The 17,905-nt window shown below is 41.0% G+C and overlaps 2 protein-coding genes across 2 annotated transcripts in view; one reads left to right on the top strand and one right to left on the bottom strand.

The window, feature by feature from the left end:
* LOC108414842 (phospholipid phosphatase 6-like) overlaps positions 1 to 3,727 on the top strand; it is an 8,824-nt gene extending 5,097 nt beyond the window's left edge. Inside the window, exon 3 of the mRNA XM_017687745.2 lies at positions 2,889 to 3,727. Within this exon, the coding sequence (XP_017543234.1) occupies positions 2,889 to 3,271 (383 nt within the window). The 3' untranslated portion in view covers positions 3,272 to 3,727. The remainder of the gene's footprint in view (positions 1 to 2,888) is intronic.
* Positions 3,728 to 6,493: 2,766 nt separating this feature from the next.
* Positions 6,494 to 14,260, bottom strand: LOC108414844 (myocilin-like). Its single transcript, XM_017687747.2, has 3 exons — positions 13,702 to 14,260; positions 10,761 to 10,856; positions 6,494 to 9,073 (listed from the first exon to the last, which is right to left on the bottom strand). Exons 1-3 carry the CDS (start codon positions 14,138 to 14,140, stop codon positions 8,286 to 8,288), a joined length of 1,323 nt encoding a protein of 440 aa, XP_017543236.2. The 5' UTR covers positions 14,141 to 14,260; the 3' UTR covers positions 6,494 to 8,285.
* Positions 14,261 to 17,905: the final 3,645 nt, after the last annotated feature.

Here is a 17,905-nt window from a genome sequence, read left to right as displayed (position 1 = left end):
TCCATTTATCATAAAATTTGCACACACTGTAAAGAGCAACAGGCTTTTTCAAATTGTGTCAAAAAGTGAAAAACAGCAAAAATTGAGATACAAGGTTTTATCTATAACACAGAGAGACTTAGATTTAATCTTTATCGTCATTCAAATTTACATTTGCATTAGGACGAAATTCTGTAGCATTGGCTCAGAGTAGATCGGGGAGAAACGCAAAGTGTAATGGATATGTAGAGATGTGTATATCAACAGATAAATACATTTTAAATAAGTATATATATACATATATAAGAGAGTGTATTACACTGGAGCTCCCAGGTATGGAGCCATCAAAAACAATTGCAGCAGCGTTTTATTTAGAGTTCAGCCGTCTTATGGCGCGTGGGAAGAAGCTGTTTCTGGACCTGGCTCTTCTGCTTCGAAGACCTCGGAACCTTCTTTAGGAGGCCGGCAGTCCATGGTGGGGGTGGGAGGGGTCTCTGTTTATGTTCTGAGCTCTGGTCAGACAGCGACTTGTCCTGTATGAGAGGAAGTGAAGTCCCGATCATGACTGATCGGTTGATAGATAAACACACATCGAATCATGTGAGAAACCCGACGTGAGACTATGACAATGTATTTTTGCCCAGTGTGGGAAAATCAAAACATACGGAACACTGTTTCTGAATAACTACAGCTTTACCAGCTGGTAAGGTCAATATCATTAATGCACTTATTTAAAACCAAAGTACTGAAAAGTATCTGAAAGATACTAATGAAGTAGAAGAAAGTCCCTCTTTTCAGATGATTTCTATTTCGAATCTGTGTAAACATGGAATTAAAAGGCAAACTGTACTTTGTTCGTCCTTGTTAGCTAAAGTTGGCTTAGTTGTAACACCATGTTGCCACTGACTATGCGGTACGGAGGCTGTACTTAAGCCTAGCGGGCACTTGCTGTGAGCTTGTCACATCGAATGATGGTATGTTGTCGGCAGCAAGATGGTGACTGAAGTAATGTAAGGCTGGGTTTTGTGGTTTACGGCCTAATTAATAACCATCAATAACCTCAGTTTAAACCATTCCTCAGCGCTTTTTAAGGCTAGTCTTAGTTTAAAGCTGTATGCTTTTATCTTTCAACAAAACAAGACAGTAATTTTCAGCACTTTCAGATTATAAGAAAACGTCTCCTCTCCTACTTACAAACTCAAACGCAGTACGGAAAAATAATCGGAATCTGCCACGGAATTTCTCCAAGTGAGCTACAAGTGGGAAATGATGGATATGAAGTGTTGCACTGTTAAAATCAGCTATCATATTAGCCTGTTAGCTACTTAGCTAAGCAGCTACATTTATCTCTCTGATTTAACGTATCTCATTTTAGCTGATATGCTGTATAATAAACCTGCCTCAGCTTGAAATATATAATCTTTTTCTTGGAGTGGTTAAATGCAAGTGTTTCTTAGATTCAGTGCTGAAATTGATTCTGTAGAAATTTGTTTTTAAGCGTTACTAAAGCTAAGTGGCACCCCAGTTGTGGAATCACCTAGCTAAAAGCTGTAGCTACCTCACAGACGGATCTACAGCACAGTGTTTCAGAAATATTGCATTTCAGCAATTTTGTTATGAACAAAACATGACAGAAACGGCCATCCTGGTCAGCAGGCTATGAGGCTAACAGGCTCAAAGGCTTCTTCAGAAATATTCAGTAGGCTAGCAGGTTTCGTGCGTTGGTTGACCGTGTTTTATAGTGTAGTGGTTGGTTAGTGTAGTGGGTAACACCTCTGCCTTTGACACTGTGGACAGGGGTTCAATCCCCACCTGGTCAAACACCCTACACTATACCAATAAGAGTCCTTGGGCAAGACTCCTAACACCACCTTGGCCTCCCTGTGTAAACTGATCAAGTTGTAAGTCGCTCTGGATAAGAGTGTCAACCAAATGCTGTAAATGTGTTTTAGCCACAGCTGCCATGAAATGTCTACATGCGCCTCTGTTAGCATGGTGCTAACGGAATAGAAACCTAGCAGCTCTAGCGTCATGCTAGCTCAGATAAACAACTCAGAAAGTGAAATAATTACATCTCCCAGCTCAGAAATGACAGTATGACCAAGCACAGTAGAAAGCTGCATAACTAGCAGTTTGCAAGCCAGCTACCCAGATATCAGCCAATTCTGGCTTTCATACTTGGCTATTGTTTGACTCCCATGTAGGTGTTAAGCAGGGAGGACTGAATAGGGACAGATATTTACATTTATGGCATCTGGCTGACGCTCTTATCCAGAGTGACCTACAGTTTGGTCAGTTTACACAGGTAGGCGAAGGTGGTGTTAGGAGTCTTGCCCAAGGACTCTTATTGGTATAGTGTAGGGTGGTTACCCAGGTGGGGATTGAACCCCAGTCTACAGCATAGAAGGCAGAGGTGTTACCCACTACACCAACCAACCACATATCTATGCTTGTGGGCCGATTCCGGTGTAATTGGTCTAAACCAGTGATGTAGTTGGGCCAGACTTTGGCCAGATTGGTACTGTTGGCCTTGGAGTGTGGGGGCCAGATCTGGTCAGTGGAGCCAGCTGTATACCAGGGCCAGACAAATTTAGCTAACTCACCTCCCACAAACAATAAAGAACATAAAACAGTCTCCCAACAGTCTCTCTTTCACATGTTTATATATAGTCAGTGAGGAAGAAGCGTTTGAAACACTGTTAAAAATAGCCTCCACAATAGCCAGTGCCCGAATACATATTCACTACGTACCAGTGCACTACCAGTAAGAGAACTGAGACACGGCCCACTTTCATCTTCCTGGGTTACAGGATGAGTTTCTGCTAGCAAACAACATCTGAACGTATGAGCTTGATACGTATGAAACCGTTTCTCTCACTCTCTCTCTCTCTCTCTCTCTCTCTTTCTAGCCTTACTACTAGACCACATCTTGGTGAGAGTCATCAAGGCTTTCGTCCGTTATCACAGCTCAGAGATGTTTGCGACCGTCCCTCCTCATCCTCGCTACTCCTTCCCATCAGGCCACGTTACACGGGCCGCCATGTGTGCCTGTTTCCTGCACGCTCGCCTGCTGCTGGACGCTCCTGTGCGGGCTCTGCTGCTGGTCTGGGCGGCTCTGATGGGTCTCTCTCAGGTCCTGCTCGGGCAGCACAATGTCAGCGGGGTGACCCTGGCCCTGGCCATGGGCTACTGCCAGTACAGCCTGGTGGAAAGGTGCTGGGTGCCCAGCGACTGGCTGCAGGACATCATGCTGACCGTGCTGGGGTGCAGCCAGGTCACTCTGAAGGACTGAGAAACTGAGATGATGATGAGGCAGGTCACTCCGAATGACTGAATAACTGATCAGCATGCCACGCACTGTTAGTTACTGTCACCGCGCACAACATATTGATTGATATATGATTTTGAAGTGAGTTTAGGCTTTAATATATATGATATGGTATTAAGAGAATGAGGTTTGTCATATTTATGGATATTTGAGCCCTAAAGCACGACAGTGCCTTCAGTTTAGGTGTCCGCACTGGCACTATAGTACTAGAAGATCCCAAATAACAGAAAAATGTTGGACTTTTCATTCTGAATCAAAGCTCACGGCTCCTGATACTTTGAAGAACAGAACTAACATCATTTTATGAGCAAATATTTGTATGGTTTTGTATTTAATTCTGCGCTTAATATACTTCAAAATGTAACCTCTGATATTTCAACATCTAAACAACTTTTATAGTTTCAAACCATATAAATTCCTGTGCACAATATTTGCAATGCAAAAGCGTTTTTCCGTTTTTTTTTTTCCTTTTTTTTTTAAAAATCTGTTGGCATACTTTAAGCAGGATAACACAAACCAGTTTACATCCTATTCAATATTAAAAAGGTTATCCTGCATGGAATTAGTTCGTTTAGAAAACATATGCAATTGAATTAATTGGTTAATTTGTTTATTACTTTGCTTTAATTGATATAAATTCATAAATTAATGAATTCAATTGCAATAATCTATACCAGAGCATCTCATCGTCCTCATGAAGAATCTCTACACTGATCAACAAACCACAGTCATGACAGGAAATGGAAAACAGGCGCTCAGTGCGTTTACATGCACTTTGATCATCTGATAACTGCAGAAAATCTGATTTTATCAGTAGTGCGATCAACATGTTTACATGCACTTGAGTAATCAGATAGTGGGGAAACTCCAGGTCAAGTAATTGGATTTCTGCTTTGCAATCAGCCAAATAAACTCACAGAAGAACATGTGATGGAAACGTAACGCAAAACTCAAACTTCATGCAGCGGCTTTTTTAAACATCGCGCTACTTTACCTGAAAATATGAACATTTATTATCTAGAAGATGAAGAATATTTATTTTTTCGTCAAGCATGTATTTGGCTTCAACGTCGCTCCATAAGTGTTTTTCTGCGTCTCACTGCAACGCTGCTTACTTATTTCCGGTACCGCCGTCTGTTTTCGCGCATGCTCAGACAGAGAAACCCGAAAGAAATCAGAGTAAGAGTCCACATGCACTGAGAAATCTGATGACTGAGCTTAAATCCAGCCTCTTTATCAGATTTCCAGACCTTACTCAGATCTAAGAAATCAGAGTGCGCTGTTTACACGATCATTTGAATAATCACATAACTGCAGAAATCTGATGATGATCGGATTATTAAGTGCATGTAAACAACGCTCTGATTGGAGCTTGAAAAAATCGGAACGACTTATCTACAAACAAAGGTCTGAGCTGTCCAGGCTGTGGTCATCTCTGTGGCTCTTTGCAGATGTGAAAGCTGGACAATAAACAAGCGATTTATGTAGATATCTTTGAACTTTGGTGTTGGAGGAAAGAGTGCCTTAGCCAACAAAGATAGCAAATCAAGCCTCATCTCTCACTCAAAGCACAGATAAAAGCAAGATCTTACTTTTGGACTGAGATGTTCTGAGAAGAACTAGTTCATTGGAAAAGTTGAAGGTAAAAGAGGAAGAGGACGGCCAGCTACAAGATGGATAAAAAACAGGATATATGGATAAAAAACAGGATATATGGATAAAAAACAGGATATATTCTGGAGAAAAACTACCTGTATGGTTACCAGGAGTCGGACTTCACAGAATTTAATAATATTTATCAAAAAGTCGATTTTCTGTGAAAAAAAGATCTGTTCGCCGTCTTGGACACATTAACTTCATGAGGAGTGACCACTTTGTCCAACCTGAAGGGACACCAGATGGGTGGGTTGGATATCTGCTTTTATTCTGCGGCACCTGAGATCACAACCTGTCCACCTCTAGCATCTCTGCTCTGGATTATCCAACATTTCCTTCCAGTGTAAGAAAGGAATACAATGTTGAGAGCAACTATTTGAGTTCATGCGTGAATGTAACAGCTTGTTAACAGCTAAATTTACATATGCAGATATGAGGCTGGAAACGGACTCTTTAGACATGCATTTATGTTCCCAGGCAGTAGATGGCGCCGAAACAACACAGACTTGTGGACTACAGGATGAAGTCGTGTGTCCCCACTGTGCATTTCTACTGTGTAACACAGACAATTACACCTTATTCTGTGTGAGTGAAAAGCAAACAAAGTTTGATGCACCTGGTTAAAGTTTGAGCTTTTATTTTTGAAAATATATCACCAGGGGACAAAGTATCAGTGCTAACATGCAAACAAATATATAAAAAAATATATTTTACAATATGTTTTGAAATATATTTACAGGGAAGCTTATATATAGAGAAAGTATATTTTATGAAACAGTACATTTACAATAAATGTTTTAATGTTAAAGCTGGTCGCTTTTTACCTGAAGACCGTTTCTCTATGAATACAGTCGTAAATCCAGCTACATACAAAAGTTTGAAGATCGCTGGTGAAATGAATTCATTGATTTTATGGGTGAAGATAAGTGAACACATCGTCTACAGAGAACACATTTTAATATACAGTTACTGTTTATTTGCTGAATTTAACGTGTTGGGGGAAAAAAACATCAAATGTGGCCTGTGCAAACATTAAGGCACATTTTTGTCTATTGCTGTTGTGACTCTCGCTGGATCAAACACTTTAAGAAGATGAATGTATGATGTTTTTCATGAAAATGCCATACTTAACCTCTTATGCTCCAGGGTATATTTCAGTTTGCCCATCTGAATTCACATGATCAAATCTTAAGGTAAAGTATTCAGTAACTGCATTAAATGAATGCAAATTTTTGATTTTATTCATTTTTTTTATTGTAAAAGCTCCCCTCAAATTAACAGACCGTGTGTTTGATGATCACACATGTCGCTGTATGTTTATAAATATTGCTGAAGGCCAAAAAATCTCAGACGCTTTGTGTTGTTTTCTAAAAGTGATGTTTCCAGAGCAGATCATTGAAGAGACGCCGTCTGTTTATAGTTTAGAACCCAGATTTGGGGAAAAACGGGTCGACTTTCAGTAGAAAAACAAAGTTTAGCTTCTTTTATTATAAGGGTTTAAAATGACATCACTGTCTATTAGACTGGAGAGAAGAGCTACAGCCTCACACGACGCCCAGCTTCTGAATGGAGCTTATGGAGTATGAACGTTATGAAGAACATGACGAAGTGCGTTTTGGAACCACCGGAGGTCTCAAGGAGCTGAAGAGGCTACGTGTGTTCTCCGTAAAGGATATTCACTTAGAAAATCGACAAAACCTGTAATTTGACCAGGGACTTTTGCACATGACTGTACATGCTTAAACACAATGAATACAGAAGCAGTTTTCTCTCACCTGTCAATGAACTGAAACAAGTGTGTATCTGTAGCTGTGGGTTGTGTGTTTTCTTGTTGCTCATTTTAAGGAGTGCACAAAACATATTTAGCCTCAAGCATGAAACCTGTATCCAGTTTAATTAGGATATTTTCCCCTGTAACCAGTCAAGCCTTGGGCTGCAGATTAATACAGATGAATGATTAAAGATTTCCAAAGCATTTAAAGTCTTTAAGGGTGAATGCTGTTCAAGGCACTGCGTAAGTGCTTGTATCCATGATTCTGTTCCACATAGCAGTGGCTCCCAGCCCTGGTCCTGATGTAGCCCTGTTATCCCTTCTGTAACACATCTGCTCTAAATAGTTGGGTTATTAATGAACGAAGCTGTTTTGGTCTTTGTAACCTTGTGAATTTCCAAGTTATTGCAAGGAAGTTGCACTTGACAAAGCTGTGCATTGAAGTAGTAAACATAGGCAAGTCCCACATCTTTTTGAGTTTATGAGTAGTATATTACAAAGCACATCGGTAGACCAAACTATCCGGCCTGAAACTAGAGTTTTAACATGTTGTCATGTTATGTAGTATTGTGGACAAAATTATATCCTTTATCAGTTTGACAGAATTCATGATTTTATTGGATTCATCTTTTCCTCCCACTGTACTCCCACTACAATACCCAGATTACGCAGCAAATATACAGCCAGTGGGGGTCCTTGTGGCTTCAACCAATCCTGACTGCTAGCCACTGAGCTATGGTCTAATAAATGCAGCCATTAGTGAAACTTTTGCTTCAATCATCAAACAAAATTGTAAAGAAAACAGTGATTCCTTCTTTACCCAGTGCAAAATGTGCAGAGACCAAAGTGTTTTTTACCTCTCCAGCCAAAGAAAGGGAGTCTAAGTGATGCAAGGTATCAAGATAGCTGGCTACCTTGCCAAATTTAGCTTGTTGTGCTCCTCCTCTGACATGTCATGTCTGTTGTTTGATTAGTCTATTCCCTCCATCGTGATGATGATTTGAAGTCATTTGCTACTGTTATTCAACTATTCGAACTTTGGCTACTTACTAGTGACATTAGCTATCTGCTTTTCTTCTACATTCACCAGTTTACAAAAAAAAAAGAAAAAGAAAAATTAAACTGCCCCCAGAAGAAGGTTTTTCTAGTCTTTAAACCAGAAAATCCCACTTCACAGACCACTGTAGCATGTTTATAATTTGGCCAAGACTGTTCCGCCAAGCCTATCTGTAGTAAATAGGCAGGTTCTAACAATAGTTACTAGCACGTAACAACGCATACGTTGTAATTTTTTGTAGTGAGTGATGTCATTGGTCCATCCCAGTGCTTATATCTGTTGTTCATGTAAGTTTGCCAGTTACCAAGGGCCACCTAAATGCTAACAATTGGTGGTTATGGTTTGGATACATGACAATTTTCTGACCTTGACCAGGACCATCTGCTCACACAATTAGAGCAGAGACATGCAAAAAAATCTGCAGGACAAGGGTCTTCCAGAACCAGGATTGGGAACCACTGGCAGTCAAGATCTGCACCATTCTGGATCCTCACTTAGAAGCCCCCAAGTTTGACATCGTAGGTGACCATGTGGAAGTTGTCCCAGGCGTACAGTTTTTTCTTGGCGTAGTTGTAGTCAATCATGCTGTTGTAACGGTAGTGATTGTGGAAAGGCACATCCAGCATCTTGCTCTTCCCACTGGCTGTATCGAAGGTGTAGTTGACCGTGGTGGTTTTGGTGCTGTAGCTGGCTATTGTGTACAGCCTTCCACAGATCATGAAGGCATTGGCCACCTTGTTCTTTCTTACATTGGTCTCCCAGCTCCTGATCACCTCCAGACTCTCAGGATCTAGTTGGGACAGTACTATTGCTCCCCTGGCCTTGTCAGTGCTGTAGATTGCCCACAGGCCTTGCTCATCTACAGCCAGGTCGATATCAGTGTAACCACCCCAAGAGTAGGGGTACTTGCCATGGAAGCCGGCCTGGGGCAGGTCCTTTCGGGACACAATCTTCTCAGAGGCCAGGTCAAAACGCAGCAGGGTGGGGCTTCGTCTTCGCTGGTAGTACAAGAAGCCCCGGTATACAGTTGCCCCTGTGCTCTCCACCGGCTCCGGCAGGACCACCACCTTCATGGGCAAGCCTCGGGCCAGCTGCTCCAGGTTCTCGTAGGCGTACAGCTCTTTCACATCTTTGCCCACAGCATTGATGCGCCACACCGTATTCGGGCCGTAAAGACGCCCTGTAGCCACGGGGTCTTGGAACCACATCCCGTATTTTCCAGTGATGCCATCTGCCTTTTGATGGGTCTCAGGTTCTCCTACAGAAACAAGTTCCCCGCAACCTTTTTATGCATACAGAGAGAGAGAACAGTTGTTAACCTTTCTAGGTCCCTTATAGAATGTGTGCTTTAAAATATGCTTACATTTTCTTTAATAGATCTTTCTGTGCTCACAGTCGCACTGTTGTTTTGAGGTTAGACAGAACACTGGTAAGGTAAGATGGTCAGAGTAGCTCTGGTAGAATTTATGAGTAATTTGGGCTGGTTTCTGTGAGCTAATGTATAAACTACACATGAGAACACATAAATGTTACATCCAAGTGTATATGTGAAGTCATTTAGGAGCTAAAGCAGCGGCCCTCACCTCAATTGGTCCAGCCCCAGTTTGCCAATTGTAGAATTGTCCAATTCTTATTTTCGATTCCTCCTTTAATGTTGTAGCTGTTACTTTCAGATAACTGGATGCTATGTCTAACTATGGTGCATTTTAAGGTGGAATGGAAATTCGAAAGTAAGGAGCAAATTTCAGTTTTGTGAGAATGTGAGCATGATGATGTGAATCTGATACTGGCTGACAAGAGGCAGTGCCCTATAGAGTTCATTACGTTTTTCATATGTGAAAAATGTTCATGTGTGAGTAATTAAATGTGGACAGCAGCACCAGAAACTGCAAAAAAACCAAAAACAAAGTGGCACAGAGAAAACAAGAATGAAGAAGCTACTTAAGGAGGATGAGGACATATCCGAGCAGGTGAGAAGTGACAACTGCTTGCTTAGCTAGCATTAGTTTGTAGCATATTGACTGTCATGATTACGTCACACTATAGATAAAAGCTTCATCACTACCATAACCATCTGAGGACAGCGTATAAATAATAGAGAAATGAAGATTATCATATGTGTGTGTGTATGAAGAGGTTGGAGTGCGCTGGTCTACATCATGTACCTCTTGGTCTGGGTACCACTAGGTGCGCTGTGTGCTCCATCGCTAGCTGTATATGGCACAGTTGGAAAAATATGTTGGTAAATCTCTTTCTTAACGCATGTTACAGTAGCTAGCCATGTAGCTTATGATGTTAGCCCAGCTAGGAAGCACCACTAAAACAGAAACCACTGAAACTTCTGCCTAAAATCTAAATTGTGGTAGTGGTTGGATAGTGTAATGGGCGACACCTCTGCTTTCTATGCTTTAGACTGGGGTTCAGTCCCTGCCTGGGCAACAAACACTATACCAATAAAAGTCCTTGGGCAAGACTCCTAACACCACCTTTGCCTACCTGTATAAAAAAAATTTTTTTTTTTTAAATGTTCAAATTGTAAGTCGCTTTGGATAAGAGCATCTTATAGTCTCCTAACACCACCTTTGCCTACCTGTATATAAATAAATAAATAAATAAATAAATAAATAAATAATGCTCAAATTGTAAGTCGCTTTGGATAAGAGCATCTGCCAAATGCCATAAATGTAAATGTAAATTACACAGTAAAAAAAAATAAAAACGGTAGTCAGCCTGTTCTAACTGTTTGATCTCTAATGTGCAGGCATATCGAATATTATGAAACTAATAAATAAAATGTTCATATTATGACAAAAACAAAGTTGCACACTCCGATTTTTCATTAGACTGAATAGAACAACATTAATAACTGTAGTATTGTATGTTACTGCCTGTTGTGCAGGGTGTTAGTGTCCGGGGCTCAAACCAAATTTATATGAGCCATTTAAACTGATCACTCGAATTCTCCAAACCTGTGTTGTTCTGGACGTTCTCTCGAACTTTAGCAGGCGCTGGAAGCTCAGACAACTCAGCCTTCAGCTCCTGGAATTCACCATTAGTGACGGGCCCTGGAGGAGAAACAGACATCATGCAAGTTCTTCTGTAACGTTCACGGTGCTCTACAGCAGTGGCTTCTAGATCTGTTGTGTGAGACTCGCTGCCAAGCAGAGGTTAGTGTTTGCCCTGAACTCACTTGCTCTGTCATTAATTGTAGAGGATTACAGTTTAGGTCAAAACAAGACACAAACACTAACAGTGGCCCTAAATTATACATCTGTAGGTCATTTTTTCAGTTATGCAACACCAAATGCAGTGATTATTATGCTTTAAACGTGCCGCAGTTGTTGTGACAGATCAGATCAGAGTCACCTGGGCTCATGTTATGAATATTAATGTTCAGGATGCATCTGATACTGACAGTATAACTGAATACAAAGTCTCACCTCGTAACACCTCCTCACATTATTTATGTAAGCTTTCGTTAAAGGATTAAACTTTAAGTTGCTTGTATTTACATCTCCAGTACAAAGTGTGACAGATGACGGAGCAATGCTCTCGAAATCTTGCCTGCGCTATTCCGGGGAATTATTAATAGACAGCAAAAAAATTCAGCATAAAAATAAACACCTACGCCTCCACGAATCTGTCCGAAAACGCTTCCAGCCACATGTGATAGGCAAGTACTAAAGGAGAGATAGGCCCCATCCCATTTCACCCCTAGCCCTCCGTTTTGTGCGTTCACGTTTAGGGGTAGGGTGTCCCGATTTTTTGGTGAGACAGAGGGGTAGGGTGAAGCGATAGGACTACATGGCACTCCAAACGGAGGTTATTCTGAGGCACGGTCCAAACGGAGCGTTATGAGAAAGAAAATGGCAGGAATGCTGTATAGGAGACCAAAGAAGGCCACAAATGTTAGAATTTTCTCTTGAAATTTACGATAACGATGTATGATCTTCTTTCTATGTCGTTTTAATGCATTATGTTGCTTTTCTTCATAACAAGCATAAAAAACCACTAGTAGTGTGCTGATGTCTCGGCAGCTAGCTAGCTAAGTTTCCAGGAAAATTGGAACAAGAAGCTGGCGAATAGGTGACTTCAGCTTCATATCACTGAAGAATTAGAGGTGGGCCCAAAGGCACATCACTGCAGGTTGGCAGGGTCGCCTACAGAGCGACCTGCTATAAATTTCCCATCTCTCGTGTGGTTTAACAAAATCATTTCTGGGAATCTCTCTCTCTCTCTCTCTCTAAAACAACATGTGGTGTTTTATGTATCTGTTAATATATATTTAACACAATATGACACAGAGAATACTCATAGGGGGACTGGGGGGTGGGGGGGGGCATCATTTTTGTGGAATAGCAGCATGTGTGTCAAAAAATAGCTTTAACTGATAATATTTTCCATTAAATCTCCCACACCAATCACAGTGCATATCATCATTACAGGCTAAAACAGAGGCTGCCTTTATAAGTGGAAACGTCACACAGACACTAACCTGTGCAAAAAGGAGTCTCTGTCAGTGAAGCAGGCAGCCCAACAGCTCCCTTCACTACCTCACAGCAAAAAAAAGCCCTGGGTTTGCTTGAAAGCTCTCTTACCTTTTAAAAAGTTAACCTAAAGAGGTTTAATTCCAAGTGATTTTAGAGCATTTCTACTGGTCCATTCATCATGAACTTTTCACACAGCATAAACGACTGTGGCTGGTTGCACCAGCCGTGTGTAAGTTCAAACGTAGACTAGTTGTAGCGTAAGTGTTTACTAAGTTCAGGTTTATGCATTATTAAATCCGAGTTGTCCACAAACTAGTTTTAATCCTAAGATTAGAAGTTACACAATTTTGACACCTCCCTCTCAACAAGTGTAAGTTTTAGGAAAACAATCAGAAACCAAGTAGAAAACACAAAAGAGACCAAAGTGTGACTTTTTTGGTTAACTGAGCTAAAAACTCTAAACACTACATGATTTTAGTTACAGTTCTAATAGTTAGTTTTACTCAGTTTAACCAGTAATATCCTTTTCTTCTGCCATGGACAGGAGGTGCTGCTGATTGGTTCTGAACTCATTATCTTTGTGTTATGGCGACGTACACATGAATTAGTTGTTACTAGTTAAGACTTATGGATTTGTAGTGCAACCAGATTTAGTAGAAGGATAGTTTGAAACTAACTAGTGTAACTAAGGACTTAGTAAAGACTTTACAGACACATTTAACTAAAAACTTACGCAAACCTGGTGCAACACAGTCCTGGTGTGTTGAAATGATCTAGAAAAATAGAAATCATCAAAAATGGAAATACATGGTTTTCTTTGGAGAGCGATGATATGTAAAGTTTTAAATTGAATGTTTTATGTTGAGAACTAAAATTATACTAAAAGTATAACTAAAAGTACCTCCGAAATGGTAACTTTCGAGGAGAGGGCAAAAACACTCTTTGCTTTAATGTAAGTTCATGTAAAAAGATTTTATTCCAAGTGATTTTAAAGCGTTTCTACTGGTCTATTCATCATGAAATTTTCACACAATATAAAGGACAGCTAGTGGGTTGAAATGATAAAAAAAAAAAATCGGCAAAAAATGGAGATACATGGTTTTCTTTGTAAAGTAATTCTGGAGCATTTCTATTGGTCCATTCTTCATAAAGTTCTCAGACAATATAAATGCTGCTGTGCTCAAATAATGTAGGAAAATGAACATTGAATTTTTGGACAGCGACAGTGTGGAAGGAGTGTGTACATTTTGACTCCATGCAGTTTTTCAGGATGTAAACGTCCATTACTTGTTATCTACGTTAACCTCGTAGCTGAAGACACCAAACACATTGTGGCAGATCGACAGCATTTGAGATGTGAGAAGAGACCTGAAAGTTGTCTAAATTAGATTTGTCCCCACACTATTGCTTTAACACTCACCGCTGCCCTTCATGACCCCAAAGCCGTCAGTAGGGTCGGCCTGCACCAGCGGACAGGGCTTCTCCCTGAGCTTCTCCGTCTCCATGGTCAGCTGTTCCACCCGTCTGCGGAGCTCCTGCACCTGCCTGTCCAGCTGCTCTTTATCCTGAATGAGCCGCCTGGTCTCCTGGACGTCCGAGGCTTCTCCGGCTACCTCTGTGAGCCCCTCAGCCCCCAGGACTCGGCTGACCACAGCCTCGAGCAGCGTGAGGCGAGCACTGAGGTTTTCAGTCTCTGGGCCTCTGATTGAGCTCGGACAGCTGGACTCGACCGGACTGTCCACAGTGAAAGTGTACTGGCACCGGCCGTTACGGTCCCCAGACCTGTGGAATGAGGCTCTGTCCTGTCCCTGACCACCCAGCACCAGCCAGCATACAAACACAGCCAAGCGGACCCACATGTTCGAGAACAAAAGTAGGACTAACAGCTCCACTCAGGCTCTTCAGGTTAGATTCTTCTGGCAAGACCTTGTAGGTTCCTGTCTGCTCTACTGTGAGCCTTTTTAAGGATTTCTCAAAGGTGCCTGCTGCCCTGCCTGTGTTTTCTGAGCTCGGCGAAGCTCTGCGGACCAGATTTATGAGCTCCTCAATGGTGGGAGGGGGAAAGAATGTTTAGGTGGCCTTCAAGAAGGAGGAGAACAAGAGGGCAAGAAAAGAGGGGGACAGGAAGGTAGACACGTGGAGCTTGATGTGTGACACTGTAGTTTGTGACACAGTCTTTTTTTCTATTTACACTAGATCTCCCATGTTATACATGCCTAAAATGCTTTCTCACACTTTGTTTCTCTGTTGTAGCTCATAGCAACCATCTAAACTTACAATCCAAACCACACGTGTTTGTAAGTAGAAGAGGAGAGATTTAATTAAGATTTGAAATGAGTGAAGTTATTGTTGTATATACTGTCTTGTTTTGCAGAAAGACAAACCATGTTTACACATTTTTTTAGCACTTTTTGACATCAAAACAAACAGAAGTGCAGAATTAAACCTGCCAATACAGAATTCAATTGAATATAAATTACAAAAAAGATAAGAATAAAACAATAAAAAAATACATGACCAACTACAGGACTATGCAAAATTCAGAGATGACCTTTCCTTTAGTTCATTTACAGCCGTCTAGGACAAGCTATTCATTTTTGAGAGCTGTTTCTGAAGAGATTAGATATAAACCTGAATAGTTCACTTCCTGAAGAAAATGCAGTGATTGCACAGCTTAAGCTAATTGAAAATGGTTATTTAGGTGTTGCCAGGTGGTTGCTATGGTATTTTATAAAGTTGCTAAGGTGTTGACAGGTAACAATTCCAGGTGGTTGCTATAGTATCACATGTGGTTGCTAAGGTGTTGCTAGGCAGTTGTTATAGTGTCCCAGGCAGTTGCTAAGATGTTGTTAGACAGTTGCAAAGGTATCACAGGTGGTTGCTAAGGTGTTGCTAGGCAATTGTTATGGTATACTAGGCAATTAATAAGGTGTTGCTAGATAGTTGCTAATGTATCCCAGGTGGTTGCTAAGGTGTTGCTAGATGGTTGCTAATGTATCCCAGGTGATTGCAAAGGTGTTGCTAGGTGGTTGTCATGGTAACCCAGGTGGTTGCTAAGGTGCTGCTAGGCAGTTGCTATGGTATCCCAGGTGGTTGCTAAGGTGTTGCTGGGTGGTTGCTGCAATATTCCAGGTGGTTGCTAATTTGTTATTAGGTGGTGGCTAAGATGTTGCCTGGCGGTTTCTATGGTATCCCAGGTGGTTGCTAGGATGTTGCTTTGCAATGCGCAATCACTAGTAATCCACTTGCATAAGGAATGAGTAAGTCAAAGGAAAAAAAATGGAAAAAATGAAACTCCTAACAACCACCTGGAGGACCTGGTAGACACCAAAACTGCCCCCATGAGATAAACAACACTTAGAGCTTTCATCTTTGATAGAGAGGAGAAAATCAAGCTGCTTCAGATCTAAGAAAACATCCTCAGGCAGCTCAGCGCTATGGGACTGAAAGGATGTGTATCTGTCAAGAAGCCGTTACATTTATATGCTCCCTCTGGTGCAATTAATCATCAACTTGGACTTCAATTTCATATCTCTTCCACCTGCCTTCCTAGTATTAAACACTGGGTTAAGGTTTACATCAGATCTGTTTTTTCAATTGAAACTTTTTTTTAGCATAAAACCACAAAAACGTAAGTTGTGTTTAGTAGTAAACAGTAAAAATGGGGCCCTTTAAAGTAGTTGAGAAGCATATACTTGTGGCCCTGTAACTAGGATCTAATTTGTGACTCTCCTTCAGCCTCAAATCCTCCTGAACAAATAACTATGCAGTTAGCAAAGATGAGCACTGTGTTTGTCCCAGAATAGAGGGCCTGAGATCACGACACATGGCTCAGGCCCAGTGTGTGAAAACAAATGATAGGAAGAAATGTGAGGGTCTCTCAGGACCTGCACCAGACCTCCTTGCAGCCCTCTGAGAGACAAACTAAGCACTTTTACACACTCAGCTTTGGGCACCGCATTGGCCCATTAAAACTAATAGTGCATAAGGGAAGATTTATTGTACCGTTGTTCCCTCTGTGGACTGAGCTCCTGCTTTACGGGATGTTCAAGAACTTTCCACAAGATCAAAACATACGGCTCGTTCGTTGAACAGAAAAGCAGACGTGTGTGAGTGATTTGGAGGTTGTGTGTCCAAACTACTATTCAGACAAAGAGAATCAGTCTTTACAGAGAAAAATAACTGTTCCTGAGTCTTAGGTACTATTAAGGTAACCTAAGGTTGCTAGTAGAACCTGGGTCAGACCCACATGTTGGATGATGGTAATTAAAGTGGAACTTGAAGAAATGATTGGGGTGGACAGTAACTAAGTAAATGTAATTCGTCACTGTACTTTAGTAGTTTTTCGTGTATCTGTACTTTACTGAAGTTTTTTCACTTTTGGTGACTTTTTACTTTCACTCCACTACATTTAAAAGTCAAATGTCCTCCACTATATATTGAGAAATCTGTCGTTCCTTTCGGTTTATGTGTGTATAAAAACATAACATGAAAATGAAAGAAGCCAAGAGCACCAATCAAACAGCGGTCACTTTGTTTAGAGCTTGTTTTGACCTGTTGGTCATACCAACCCAGTGCATTTTATAGTAAATTAGTTTGGGCTGGTACCTGTCCAGGGTGTATCCTGCCTTTTGCCCGAAGACTGCTGGGATAGGCTCCAGCACCCCCCCACTACCCTGACGGAGAAGCGGCTTAGAGAATGGATGGATAGTTTGGGCTGGTTTATGTTTATGAACAGACGCCTACAGATCAACATAGTAAAGGAGCTCATCTGTGATCCTGAGTTTAAAGCCAGTTTTTATTCAACTTAAACTTGGAACTAAGTTGTAAATAAATCTGAAACTGAAACTTTGCTTGTGTGTAAAAGTGATTTCAGAGCCACTCGGTTCTCCCTGATGGAAACTGTTTACCTTCAGTGTTTTGTGCTTCTGATCATTTTAATAGACGTCAGCGTCACTAATTAATGACGTTCTATTAAAAGACTGGTTTACCAAGAGAGACGCTGGAGGACTTTCACCTGAAATGAGTTCATGAAGCCAGTCTGGTTATAAAAATGATAACAGGACCAGATCAGAGCCAGAATTACTCTTTTAGTACTTTTACTTTATACTTAAGTACATTTGAAGGTAAATACTTTAGTACTTTTACTCAAGTGGAGGTCTAAAGGGAGGAACTTCTACTTTACTGGAGGAATATTTTACCTTGGGTGTCTCTACTTTAACTCCAGTACATGGTTTGTTTACTTCATCCACCTCTGGAAGTGATTCAGCAGCTATCAGTGTCACTGTGTTGGCTGATGGAGGCCGCAGGAAAGGCAATGAAGTGTCTTACAAAGGTGAGCATCTGCCTATATACTGAATAAATGAATTGTAAGAGCTGCATAAGGATGCCCCAGTAAACCTAAAGGACCTAAAGACCTAAAGATCTTCCTCCTAAAGCTGATGGATGTTAATGTGGAATGTAGTTTATTGAGAAATTGATCAGCATTTCAAAATAATATATATCAATATTTTTGGCCTTTAGATTCTTCTCAGTAAACCCGGTTGTCTTCTGTTTATTTGGGACAAACACATGTGTTGGTCTGTATTGAGGTCTTCATCTCCTCTGGTCCTGGATTATGTAAT

The sequence above is a fragment of the Pygocentrus nattereri genome, chromosome 2, assembly GCF_015220715.1.
Source record: "Pygocentrus nattereri isolate fPygNat1 chromosome 2, fPygNat1.pri, whole genome shotgun sequence".
NCBI lineage: Eukaryota > Metazoa > Chordata > Actinopteri > Characiformes > Serrasalmidae > Pygocentrus > Pygocentrus nattereri.
This window is presented reverse-complemented; position numbering and strand designations above follow the sequence as displayed.

Excerpts from the sequence above, each read along its gene's own strand:
- LOC108414844 (XM_017687747.2), bottom strand. The coding sequence starts at position 14,140 with ATGTGGGTCCGCTTGGCTGTGTTTGTATGCTGGCTGGTGCTGGGTGGT. Across the intron at positions 10,857-13,701 it reads TGGGGTCATGAAGGGCAGCG|GGCCCGTCACTAATGGTGAA; the intron begins GTGAGTGTTAAA and ends TTTCTCCTCCAG. Across the intron at positions 9,074-10,760 it reads GAACGTCCAGAACAACACAG|GTTGCGGGGAACTTGTTTCT; the intron begins GTTTGGAGAATT and ends ATGCATAAAAAG.